This window comes from Ovis aries, chromosome 6 (assembly GCF_016772045.2).
Source record: "Ovis aries strain OAR_USU_Benz2616 breed Rambouillet chromosome 6, ARS-UI_Ramb_v3.0, whole genome shotgun sequence".
Taxonomy (NCBI): domain Eukaryota; kingdom Metazoa; phylum Chordata; class Mammalia; order Artiodactyla; family Bovidae; genus Ovis; species Ovis aries.
In genome coordinates, this window is record NC_056059.1 from 60,607,885 (window position 1) to 60,621,317 (window position 13,433).

At 41.4% G+C, this 13,433-nt stretch overlaps 1 protein-coding gene across 33 annotated transcripts in view; it reads right to left on the reverse strand.

The window, feature by feature from the left end:
* Positions 1–13,433, reverse strand: part of APBB2 (amyloid beta precursor protein binding family B member 2) — a 379,613-nt gene that overhangs the window by 179,037 nt on the left and 187,143 nt on the right. For all 33 annotated transcript variants that reach the window (XM_060417042.1, XM_060417035.1, XM_060417054.1 and 30 more), the window contains one exon: positions 10,314–11,123. In XM_060417042.1, coding sequence (XP_060273025.1) covers positions 10,314–11,123 — 810 coding nt within the window. The remainder of the gene's footprint in view (positions 1–10,313; positions 11,124–13,433) is intronic.

Here is a 13,433-nt window from a genome sequence, read left to right on the forward strand (position 1 = left end):
GATGGAGAACTCTGAGAAGTCATCTAAAGATGTCTTTGGAAATTTTAAGCATGTTTTGCTTAACAGTTCATGCCACGCTGTATAATTCCACCAGAAGGCATGGGACTGTGACTAGGATGACTATGATTAAAAGAAGTCTGTAGGTGAAGGCATGCCGCTACTATAGCATTACATGCATGCAGCTGTATCAGGCAAGACCAACTGTAGCCAAGTTCTTTCTACTATAATAGTCTCATGCGAGTGTTTATGGCTGAGTCCACCAACACTTAGAGCAGGGGTCCACAGGCCTAATGTATTAAGCCCCAGAAGACAGGACCCATCTAAAGGCTGCCACTGACTGGGGACTCCCTGGCATCTGAGTCCAGCATTGAGAGATATCTGGATTAAGGAATGGGAAACTCCTATTTTTATGTAAAAGCTACTAATTTCTAAGCATTGGCATCTAATTCAAAACATCATCTGGTAGACAAAGCCTGTCTATGGGTTTCCTGTGCACTCCCCAGCACTACCCATTTGTGATCTCTGAAACTTTCATGGCATCATATTGCCTTTGCATTGTCTCACAGTTAGGGTCACAGTTTTCCTTTTATACTCTGCACAGCTCCTAAGAACATACTGTATATTTGGTAAGCAGTATCTCATAAACAGAGGCAAGAAAGCATGGCTACAACTATACTCCAATTTAAAAAAAGGAAGAGAAGTATGGTTGCTACTGACATCCCTGTGTCTCTGATTTTAAGTTTGATCCGAAGGAATAACACCATCTCCATATAGCCACATTCCCTGAACTATCCTGTTCAGAACCAAGCAAAACTGCTGACTGTGAAGCTTTACTAGGTCTTTATCGTTTTTTTTGTTTTTTTTTTTGTTTTTTCTCCCCTGCCCTTTCCATAACCACCCATCCATCTTGGTTGGGCTTGTGGTTTCAGATTCACCAGTATCAGTTCCACACTTAAGTCCCTTCATTGAAGAATTTGGACAAAAGCTATCCCAAATGATCTTGAGGTCCTTTGCAGCATACTCTACTCACTTATCCATTCTGACAAGATCTGCAAGTATTAATTTTCCTTCCTGAAAAACTTGAATACAATAATTCCTGCAAATATCCTTTCACAGCTCCTCTGTGTTGCATAGATTAACAAATTACCTACAAAGGTATCCATACTGGGTTGGACAGAATTCCCCTAAAATTCATATCCACTCAGAATCTCAGGATGTGATCTTACTCGGAAATATGGTCTTTGCAGATATAATCAGTTATTGGACTAGGATAGGCCCTAAAACCAACGACTGCTGTGGGAAGACACAGGTAGACATTGAACTGATGCAACTACAAGTCAAGACATGCCGAGCACTGCCAGGACCCACCAGAAGCCTGCAAGAGGCAAGCAAAAAGCCTTCAGAGGAGCATGACGCGACTGATACTCTGATTTCAAACTTCAAGCATCCGGAACTGTGAGAGAATAAATATCTTTCCTTAAGCAATCAAGTGTAAGGCAATTTGTTGCAGCAGCCCTGAGAAACTGATAAATCATGTAAACATCTCCCCTTCTTTGCTTGAAAACTTAACATTGCCCAGGATCTGAGGATGGGCTTTATCTTCTCATATTTCCTGAGGCATAACATGTGAAATGTGACAAAGAACCCAGGGGCACATCTCAGAAGGTAACTACATGTATGTATGTATGTGTGTGTGCGTGTGAAGGGGGTGCTTCCTCCAGGGAGACAAGAAACTGTGTGTGAGCTATCTGAGGTTACAGGCTGGTTCTAATTTAATTCTATGTCTCAGGTACCTAGCACAGTCCACAGAGTAGACTTTTAAAAAATAACTGCTTTGTGTTTGTATATATGAATTAATGAAAAAATTAATTAATTAAAACAGAGCAACGGTGAACAAACTCACCATAAATCCCTCTATGTGTTTATTAACTTTAGGTTCTTTTGTGAGAACAATAGGTTAGGAGAGAATGTTCATGATGAAATTTGACCAGAAAGCTTCTGAAGGCGGCCGGTAGTATTTTCATCTCTATAATCCACTAAATCACAATCTTAGAGGCTACATGCCATCCTCCAAGGAGGCATCACTTGGCACTTCTGGGAGCCCTTCACACAGGGTTACTAGAGGACTCCATCCAGTCGTTTGCTAAGCAGCCACTGTCTCTGCCCACATCCCCTCCCCAAATGCTAAGCAACTTGTGAAGCTGGGTTCTAAAATTTTGATTTTCAACATGCCACTAAAGCAGACATGAGAGAGGGGGGAAAATCATGAATTACATTTCTTCAATGGGCTTCCCAGGTGGCTCAAGGTTAAGAATCTGCCTGCCAATGCAGGAGATGCAGATTTGATCCCTGGGTCAGGAAGATCCCCTGGAGGAGGAAAGAGCAACTCACCCTAGTATTTTTGCCTGGAGAAACCCATGGACAGAGGAATCTGGTGGGCTATATAGTCCATGGGGGTCACAAACAGTTGGACATGACTGACTGACTAAGCACACACACACAGTGATTAATTTAAAAAAAGAAAAGAAAAGAATTCCTTACTTTCTATCAGCTCTGAAGAGCAATGGTCTCCTGCAGGTCTTCATCTGTCAAAAACCTATTCAGTCTTCAGCACAGACAACTTAATGCCCGAACTTCCATATCCCAAACAATTCAAGCTTCTTTCTCCTCTAAGCTCCCTCTATCCCATAGCATGCCAGCATTTCATAGCTCCTTCCTGGTTCCATCTTGAATATACCAACAGTCTTGTGTTCATGACTAGACTGTTACAACTTTTGTGGCCACTCATTTCATTGTATCTATTTTTAGCATGTGCCCTGAAGTACCTCCTATAATACTTCATAATGGAAAGCAACCAAAATCTATCTTATCATTCAATTGTATATATATATTTTCTAGAACTTTCCAAAAATAATTAATGGAGCAAAATAATTTTCTTCCTTAAGTTCATGGGATGAGATAAAACAGTCTTTTTATCCATCTGAGCCCCGAGGCACTAAAATCTAATTTGGAAATCACACCATCCACCCGGAACACAATCCGTCCGAGCTATTTTGGAAACATTTCACATGTGTCTTCTTCAGTTCCTCCTGTCACATCAGGGAACTCTCAATTGAGATGACAAGACAGAAAGGCGAGTGAATCACTACTGGGTATTTAAAAGATTAAAATGTATGCAGCAGGACAAACCAACTGAACACTGAGCCTTTTCCATATTCTGGATTTTTTTTTTTTCCTTTAAGGGATGGGAGCTTTCAAACAGCAATTAAAAAACACTTTATGTTTGAAATTGCCAAAATCTATTGACAGAAAACTTAAAAATTTCTAAAAAGTGTTAATAATATCAACTTGTCCAAAGCTCTAACACTCTTAAGCTAGCAAAGGCCAGAAATAATGAGTGCAGCCGACTGTGCTGACATAATTAGGTTCGTGCCTCGGCTTTTGCCCTCAGCAGCTATCCAACTTGCAAGAGTTCCACTTTGCTTGCCTTAAGACTGGAAACCAATCAATTTAAGACGTCAAAGGATTTAAACTCTTAAGCAGTACAGATCAACTCACAATGAAATCAACTCACAAAATATGCAGGTAAGTGAACACGAAATGGTTCTTTTTTCTGGCTGCTCTGAATTGTAGACTTATGGTAGCTCAGCTGTGTAAAGAATCTGCCTATAATGCAGCAGATCCCTGTTCAACTCCTGGGTGGGGAAGATACCCTGGAGATGGGATAGCCTACCCACTCCAGTATTCATGGGCTTCCCTGGTGGCTCAGACAGTAAAAATTCTGCCCACAATGTGGGAGACCTGAGTTCAATCCCTGGACTAGCAAGATTCCCAGAGGAGGCCACAGCAACTCACTCCAGTATTCTTGCCTGGAAAATTGGGAGCCTGATGAGCTACAGTTCATGGCATCGCAAAGAGATGGACACAAATGAGTGAGCGCAGTACAGAGACATCTAATACAAAGAATGTTTGTGATGGATTGAAATGCTGCCCCCAAGTCGTCATCTCTCCCTGGAGCCTAGAATAAAATAAGAATCACCCTATCCAGGTGTTCTGAACAACTATTTTATACAAGTTGTGCTGACTTTTTCAGCATAAGCAGAGATTAAACCCATGCCTTCTGGAGTGGAAGCACATGTGTGTCTGTGGCGCTCAAGTGCACGCATGCTCAGTCACATCCGACTTTGCAACCCCAGGGACTATATATAGCCTGCCAGGCTCATCCGTCCATGGGATTTCCCAGGCAAGAATACTGGAATGGGTTTCCATTTCCTACTCCAGTAGAAGTATAAAGTCTTAACTGCTGGACCACCAGGAAAGTCCCTTACTTTTTCTGTTTTTATAACTAGACTGATGTAGTAAACCACAGAGAGTATGCACAGTTGTGGTCCAGCTCCATCGACCCAACTAGCAAACAGATAAGGTTTATGGAGCTTGTCACTATGTGTTACCTACTGTGAGAAAAGCTTTGTATCCACACATGATAAAGACTTTGCCCCTGCTTTCATAGAGCTCCAAGTCCAAACAAAAACCTTTCAGTAAGGTTACAAACTTCTGAGAGGAATGTGGTAACTCGAGACTTGGAAATACTGCCTTGAGGTACAGAAAAAGGACTTTCAACAGCTCAGAGAGCCTGGAAAGGTTTCACAGAGGAGCTAAGAGTTGAGCTGAAACTCAACTGCTTATAAGAATGAAAAGATTCTCTAAAATATAATTTTCCATCTTCTAGATTATAAAGATTCTCTGGTCAAAGTGTATAAAGTCTGATGTATTCAGCCACTGGTGCCACAAGCCAAGGTCTCAAAACTATGATACAGTGGAAAAATGTTGGATGCTGTGTCTAGAGACCTTGGTTCACATGCCAGCATGGTCGCCCGAGTGTGATAAAGTCCCCAAAAGATCTGGAACCCAGAATTTCACTGTGCCTTCCACAATAACTGATTAATCAGTATCCCCCCATTATGAAGCAACATTTTCAGCTAAGTTATAAAATAAGTTCAGTTGCTCAGTCGTGTCCGACTCTGTGTGACCCTAAAGACTGCAGCATATCAGGCCTCCCTGTTCATCACCAACTCCCTGAGTTTACTTAAACCCATGTCTACTGACTTAGTGATACCATCCAACCACCTCATCCTCTGTTGAACCCTTCTCCTGCCTTCAATCTTTCCCAGCATCAGGGTCTTTTCCAATGAGTCAGTTCTTTGCATCGAATGGCCAAAATATTGGAGTTTCAGCTCCAGCATCAGTCCTTCCAATGAATATTCAGGACTGATTTCCTTTAGGATGGACGGGTTGGATCTCCTTGCTGTCCAAGGGACTCTCAAGAATCTTTTCCAACACCATAGTTCAAAGGCATCAATTCTCTGGCTCTCAGTTTTCTTTGTAGTCCAACTCTCACATCTGTACATGAGTACTGGAAAAACTATAGCCTTGACTAGATGGACCTTTGTTGGCAAAGTAATGTCTCTGCATTTTAATATGCTGTCTAGGTTGGTCGTAACTTTTCTTCCAAGGAACAAGCGTCTTTTAATTTCATGGCTGCAGTCACCATCTGCAGTGACTTTGGAGCCCCCCTAAAATAAAGTCTGTCACTGTTTCCACTGTTTCTCCATCTATTTGCCATGAAGTGATGGAACCAGATGCCATGATCTCACTTTTCTGAATGTTGAGCTTTAAGCCAACCCTTTACTCTCCTCTTTCACTTTGATCAAGAGGCTCTTTAGTTCTTCTTCACTTTCTGCCATAAGGGTGGTGTCACCTGCATATCTGAGGTTACTGATATTTCTCCTGGCAATCTTGATTCCAGCTTGTGGTTCATCCAGCCCAGCATTTCTCATGATGCACTCTGCATTTAAGTTAAATAAGCAGGGTGACACTATACAACCTTGACATACTTGTTTCCCGATTCAGAACCAGTCTGTTGTTCCATGTCCGGTTCTAACTGTTGCTTCTTGACCTGCATACAGATTTCTGAGGAGGCAGGTCAGGTGGTCTGGTATTCCCACCTCTTGAAGAATTTTCCACAGTTTGTTGTGATCCACATAGTCAACGGCTTTGGCATAGTCAGTAAAGCAGAAGTAGATGTTTTTCTGCAACTCTCTTGCTTTTTTTTTCTTGTAGGTCTTCATAGAACTGTTCAGCTTCTTCAGCATTATTGATCAGGACAGAGACTTGGGTTATTGTGATATTCAATGGTTTGCGTTGGAAATGAACAGAGATGGATTATTCTGTCGTTTTTGAGATTGCATCCAAGTACTGCATTTCAGACTCTTTTGTGGACTATGAGGGCTACTCCATTTCTTCTAAGGGATTCTTGTGCACAGTAGTAGATATAATGGTCATCTGAGTCAAATTCACCCATTTCAGTCCATTTTAGTTCACTGATTACTAAAATGTTGATGTTCACTCTCGCCATCTCCTGTTTGACCACTTTCAATTTTCCTTGATTCATGGACCTAACATTCCAGGTTCCTATGCAATATTGCTCTTTACAGCATCAGACTTGACTTCTATCAGCAGACACATCCACAACTGGGTGTTGTTTTTTCTTTGGCTCCGTCTCTTGATTCTTTCTGGAGTTAGTCCTTCACTGATCTCCAGTAGCATATAGGGCACCTACTGACCTGGGGAGTTCATCTTTCAGTATCCTATCTTTTTGCCTTTTCATACTGTTCATGAGGTTCTCAAGGCAAGAATGCTGAAGTGGTTTGCCATTCCCTTCTCCAGTGGACCACGTTTTGTCAGATCTCTCCACCATGACCCGTCTGTCTTGGGTGGTCCTACACGGCATGGCTCATAGTTTCATTGAGTTAGACAAGGCTGTGGTCCATGTGATCAGATTGGTTAGTTTTCTGTGATTGTGGTTTTCAGTCTGTCTGCCCTCTGATGGAGGAGGATAAGAGGCTTATGGAAGCTTCCTGATGGGAGAGACTGACTGAGGGGGAAACTGGGTCTTGTTCTGATAGGTGGGGCCATGCTCAGTAAGTACCTAATATCAAATAAAATAAAATAAGTACCCAATATAAAAATCAGACATTGATTAAAATATAACATCAAATGATTTACTCACTACATCAGGGCCATTTGAGGATATGTAGATGACCTCCATTTTTATTCAATTAATCATTATTTACTTACCAGTTCACCCGCTGTATTTCAGGCAAGTCATGACAGTACAAAGATGAAGACAAATTACCAATCCTTTCTCTTAGGGTACAGAAAGTCCTAACTAAAATCAGAGACCAAAATACAAGTGATTCATAATTAAGAGAGAAATAAACTTTTATATCCCACTGCTGTACTGATAATGATAATAAAAATAAGCACTAATATTTATTGTTCTTGATATATGCCAGACACTGTTCTAAGGGCTCTTCAAAGATGTCTTCACTTAATCTTCACACCAGATCTAGGCTAAAACATTACTAGCACCAAACTTTACAGTTGAGAGGCTCTGCGAACTGCCTACGTGGAACCCAGAGGAGATCTGAACTCTAGCAGTTGACTCAAGAGCCTGTCCTCTCAATGCTAAGCTAATGAAGCATTAGGCCCACTATCACACCATCTGATTTGGTTTTCTCTGTGTATATCCTGCTTTTGTACACATCAATAATGAATCAAATTTTGAAAATGGCCATTCTATAGGATAGTCAGTTTCATACTCTATATCTTCAATTTTATTAAGCCCCTATGAAAAGTCATCAATTTTCTTTCTCTCTCTCTCTCTCTCTTTTTTTTTTTAATGGCCACACTGCATGGTCTGTGGGATCTTAGTTCCCTGACTGGGGATTGAACCCAGGCCCACAGCAGTGAGAGTGTGCAGTCCTAATCACTGGACCACTTGGGAAGTCTCAAGAGGTATTTTTCCAATGGGAGTTCACAAGGGGCTCTGAAGAAATTTCAAAAGAATTCCCAAATATTCATTTTTGAAGGGATAGCTTCTAAATTTCTTTAAAAAACCCCTCAATCTCACAGGTAGAGTTGAGTCACAGCTAACACATTTTTCCAAGCACATGTGAATCAAAATGTCTATCCTTAGTGATCCATTATGGACCATCACCATACTGTCATCCTTACTCTAAAACTCAAGGTCTTCAAAAGTGACTTGAAGAAAGAAAAATGAACCTAACCCCTCAACAAGTCAGAAAACTCTAATCCAGTACACATCACATGCCAAGCACTCTAATGGGTTCTGTAGAGAAACTCAGCAGCAAGTAACACCGGGACACTGAGCAAATGAGCAGTGAGCCAAGGAGACCCTGGAAAGGATCCCTGGAGAGAGCCAGTGCATGGGGTCAGTTTAAGCTCTGTGCTCTCTGCCACCCCTTACTGACAGCAGCATTCAATAAGCAAAGGGGTTGGGGATAGAAACCCTAAACACTCAGCATCAGGGGAATTGTTAAACCACAGAGCTTTAAGAGGGTGGAACAGCATGCTTAACAGCTACAGCTTAAACTTAGCCTGAGGTAGAACACCGCTATGTCCTATTATGGACTGATCTGCAAAATACATACTTCAGTGGAAAAAGCGAAGCATTCATAAAATAATGTCAGTCATTTTAAAAATTTTTTACCATGGAAAATTTTAAGCCCACAAAAGTAGAGAGAACATAATAATAAAGCCTTATGTACCCACCTTTAACAAGAATTAGCTTATGGACAAATGGCATACATGTATTATTTCAATAAGAATATATTACACTATATATTATTCTATGATATTCTAGTATGTATCTCGAAAAGGTAAAGACTCTTTAAAAATATTATGAAATAGGAAGAAATTATAAAGTTTATTATAAATGAGGGTATATGCCTAAACTGGCTCCTGAAAAAAAAATGCTTAAAAAAAAAAAGTAGTGGTTTTCATTGGAAAAAAGGCAAACAGAGTAAGGAACAGGGGAGACTTTACCTAATACATCTCAGTAAGATTTAAAGCATAACTACAACAGGAGCGCTGTGCTCAGAAGAGCAGCAGAAAGGCTGCCATGACCTGAGGGAGGCATGGCCTCAGCGGAGGGCGCTGAACACATGAGGGCAAGTTTGAACGTGAGATACTCAAGGAGTCGTTTATATAGATTCAGACACTGGCAGGTGACAGTTTCTATTGGCTACAGGATATGAATTCTCTAAATGTAAAAAGTAATAGAGTTGTGAACTCAGTGACATTACTAAACATAATTATAATTCCAATAATGTGCAGGCTCAGACGTTTATGAGATGAAATGGGCTCATCTCAACCTCCCTACTGCCATATGTCCAGCAAAAGGAAGCTGATGAAATCTATCACGTAAAGCACTGTGATTTTAAAGGGCACTTCAAAAAGCCTTTTTTTCTTTTTTTAAACAAGGTAACGTCTTATTTTCTCCTTCTCTTTTCCTATCTGTAGTCCTTGTAACTTCTCTGCCTTATGGGTTGGGAAAATGTCATTTCCTTCCCTGGTGGTTCTATCTGTAATATCTGTATCACATTAACACAGCCCTGGGAACCACTAGATGCAGGATTAGGGTAAAGAAAGAAGCCTTTGTGAGTGCTTGTTTACAGTGAATTCAGATACAATTCAGTTCTCCAATCTTTTAACCTTATGATCAGTAAAAAGGGGACTATGAGAAGATGAGATAAAAAGTAGTTCAGTTTTAGGACCCTGCTCATTTCTGTGACAATTTTCAGTTCTGTGAAAAATCCAAAGATGTTACAAACATAGACAAAAGTCAAGAAAGACTGGTCTCAACTAGAGTAGTTAAAATCCAAAACTTCTGAAAATATATTAAAAGAAACACCACTTTCTCACTTTCAAATATCACTTGCACAAGGCTAAAAACATATTTCCCAGTAAAGGTCAAAAAGGAAATGTCTTTAATGAATAGACTTTCAACTTCTTAAACTTTAAACTTTTCATTTGCTTGAGCATAAGCACGTTTTTCTGAGAACTTTAAAAATAGTTGTTCTCTTTCTCAGGTTGCATCCACCCCTGGAAACTGTCTTATTATTTTCCTTACAAAACCCAGTGTTTTGAGATAGTATGTAGAAAACGGTTCACCTAACCACTGGCAGGTTAATTTCCAAATAAGTGATGTTTTACTGTATTTAACACCAGGGACTTATTTCTTTTATAAAAATGCTTCCCAGGACAAACAACTTATGCATAAATCAAAATGAAAATGCTGAGTACTTTTCACATAAATTGCCCAATTTTTCCCTAAGAGGTTCAAGTTCTTCTCCACCTGCAAATGAAAATTTGGGGGGAGGGGGTCACTGCAGAGATTAATTCCATCAAGAAGGGAAAGTGCCACCGCAGGCTACACCTCTCCCAGGTACCTGTCTCGTCCGGGGAGCTGGGGGAGGCGCTGTCTTGGGACAGAGTGGTCCAGCTGGACTCCTCATCGCTTGGCGCCAGGTTCTGGATCCGGTGGAGTGCACAATCGGTTTTGGCCCCTGTTTTAGGATGATCCTTCTTGGTCTCTGGGCTGGATGATACTGTGGCTATGTGGCCCTCCTCGGGGCTAGACTGGGGCTTGTTTGGTTTCTGCAGCAGCACATCTCCATTCCCGACAGTGGGGGAGGCCTGGCCTGGCTGGGCCTTCTCTCCCACAGCCCCAAGCTGGTTGCCCACGTTCTGCTCGAGTTCCCTGGTGGAGGTCTCCAGGTCTGCATAGTAGTTCAGGAAGCTCTTGGTTCTCCGGGGCTGGGAGGGTAAAATCTCACAGTCGGGGGAGTCCTGAGGGTGGGGTTCTTTACCCTCTAACTTCTCGGAAGTGATGTTGATGACTGCGGTGGGGCTGACGTTCCTGTTGGGGTCCTGCTGCCCTTGTTCTGCAGCCTTCCGGAGCTGGTTCTCCCCGTTTTTCACCAGCTTGATGTTGGCAGAGCCATTTCCCAGCAGGGGCTGTGCGGCTGGATCCGAGAGGCCCATGGCCACCTGGATATTAGTTAGTGCATATTTTTTCCTGCATTTAGGGGGTGTGCTATTCTTGGTTTCTGTGTGTTTTATTTCGGCGTTCAATAGTTCATTGTGGGAGGACCGGAGATTGAGGGTGTTTGGTGGTGTGACTGGGCTGTTCCGATTCGTGACGTCTGTGGTTCCGCTGCTGGCCATAAACACTGCCAAAGTGTCTACACCTGAGTCAGCTGGGAAAAAAAGAAGAAGAAAGCTGGTCATTAGATGCCTGGCGTGATCAAATGACTTAGCGTACAGAGTGAGCAAACATTTCTATAACAGAAAATTGAAGGAATCAATGCTTCCATTGCAGTTTTGTAGAACTGACCCATCTTCCTCTCTCTTTTCACCATGTGCTCATACATTAACCAGGAGCAAATAAAAGGCTTACCGTGGATACACAAAAGCCAATTTATAGAAAAGCGTGGTGGTCTGAGGTTTCAAATTTTACTTAGAATAAAAATGTATCTCTCTTTTGAAGTAATATAAAAGCACTTTCTTCCCACAGCTGGTCTTCATTTATTCACAACCTCGAAAATCATCTGCTTTCTAAACATTTACACCACATTTCTATTTTGTCATTACCTCAGGCAACAAAAAGGTTGGTCAGAAAGCCTCTGGGGCTCCAGTATTCTTAATTAACCTGAAAGGTCACTGTTCAGTAAGGCACCACGTATCCAAGGTAATTTTTCTCCACCACATTTAGAAATCGTGTTCTGAATGCCAGCAAAAGCCAAACCTCCATTAGAGTTTTGATAATGTCTTGTGAACATTTCTGACTTGGGCTTACTGTGTGTACTAACCATAAATTTTGGGGAAATGGTTTAATTACTCAAGAACATACACATAAAACAATTTATAATAATGCAGCATTGAGCCCAAGGCTAGAGACGTGTTAGAGCCCCCAAAGGAGTCTGAATATATTCCAGTGAATTAAAACACACACTCAGCAGTTTGCAGGCACCACGTGCCCTTGCAGAACTCCTGGAAAACTGTCTGGCAGTTGCATTTATCTCAAATATTGTCCACACCATCAGTGATTTGTTCCATGTGTCTCTTTGCTAGGAAGAGAGAAAGATTCCTCAAACTAGAAAAGAACAAACTTCATCAGGGGGTATTCCTAAAGTTTCAGATTTCTCAGCCTGTGACGAATGACTTCTTTCTTATCTGATCCCTTGCCCTCCAGAGACCTCCAAGGGCTCTATATCAGCAGTAGATGAACCAAAGCACAGCTCCTAACATTTCTGAAATTGTAGTGTGACAACCCCCTCCTTCTCCATCGAGCAAAACAGAGGCATCTGCAGGGGAGGAAGGAAAGAATGTTCTCCAGTTTGGGAGCTTAGCAATGTCCCTTTCCATTGTCCAACACTCAGGATGGGATATTTTAGAAAAGAGTCACCGCTAGAGCCTTGTGTGCTTCTCTGGAGCTAGGCAACATCTGTGCCCTCCAAGCCGTGTCCATATTTACAACAGAAAGACCATATGGCCCGCAGAGATGGCTAAGGCGGGAGCCCAGAGGATTCCTGCTTACCCACACCTATCTCAGCACTTGGGCTTCACTGGGGATCTAGGGTCTAGGATCTTTTAAACAATACTGACAACTGAATTTAAAAAAAATTCCTTATACTGCTTTGGCTAGTACTACCGTTTTACAGAAAACATGTTTTAATATGTAATTCAACCTCATTTCAGAGCAGCATTTGATATGAAAAGGGTCCACCTTGAACCCACATGAAGTTTTCCCTGAGACATAATACCCATAACATAGGACAGGAGAGAAAATTATATTTAGACTCGGGTATTTGGAGTGACATTATTATGAGAAAGCTGGCAATCTGCTGACTTTTAAGAAAATGTGACAAAAAAATTTTTTATGAGGCTGTTTTAAGACATTAGATAGTATATTCTAGCAATGTTATTAGGGAGAAATTTTCATTTACTTTGTTTATAACCATAAACACTTTCACAAAGAATACCATCAAAATTTTTAGGTGATTTAATACTTAAGTAGCTTTTATATCTTGTATGCGACAGATAAAACCTTTGAGCCATGTTTCACCAGCCTTTTGGATCCTACCACCCCTTCTAGCCCACTGTAACTCTTCTGCTTGCTAGAAATCACAAATGCAAAATTTGGGAGGATTAAGTTAGAATAACAGGACCAAAAATAGCTCTGTAGATGCTGTTTTTATAGATCAAAGCCTGAACACAATCCAGGTGTGTTTTAAATACTAAATGATAGTATCATCTAGAAGCAAAATAAAAGGTTCAGATCTAGAACTAAGGCAGTCAGTTAATCCTAAGGAGTACACAGTTGTCTCTAGATGTTAATACATCAGCCAGCAAGTCCTCTGGGCTCACAGGGTCCTGAAGGGGGTAGAGATGAGCAACTCCCTAGAAAGGCCAAGGCAGCAGAAAGGAGGCTCCCAAAAGTGGGGAGGCAGTGCCCATGAGGATAACTGCACAGAACGCAGGTCAAGACATGAGGCACAAGCCTGGTC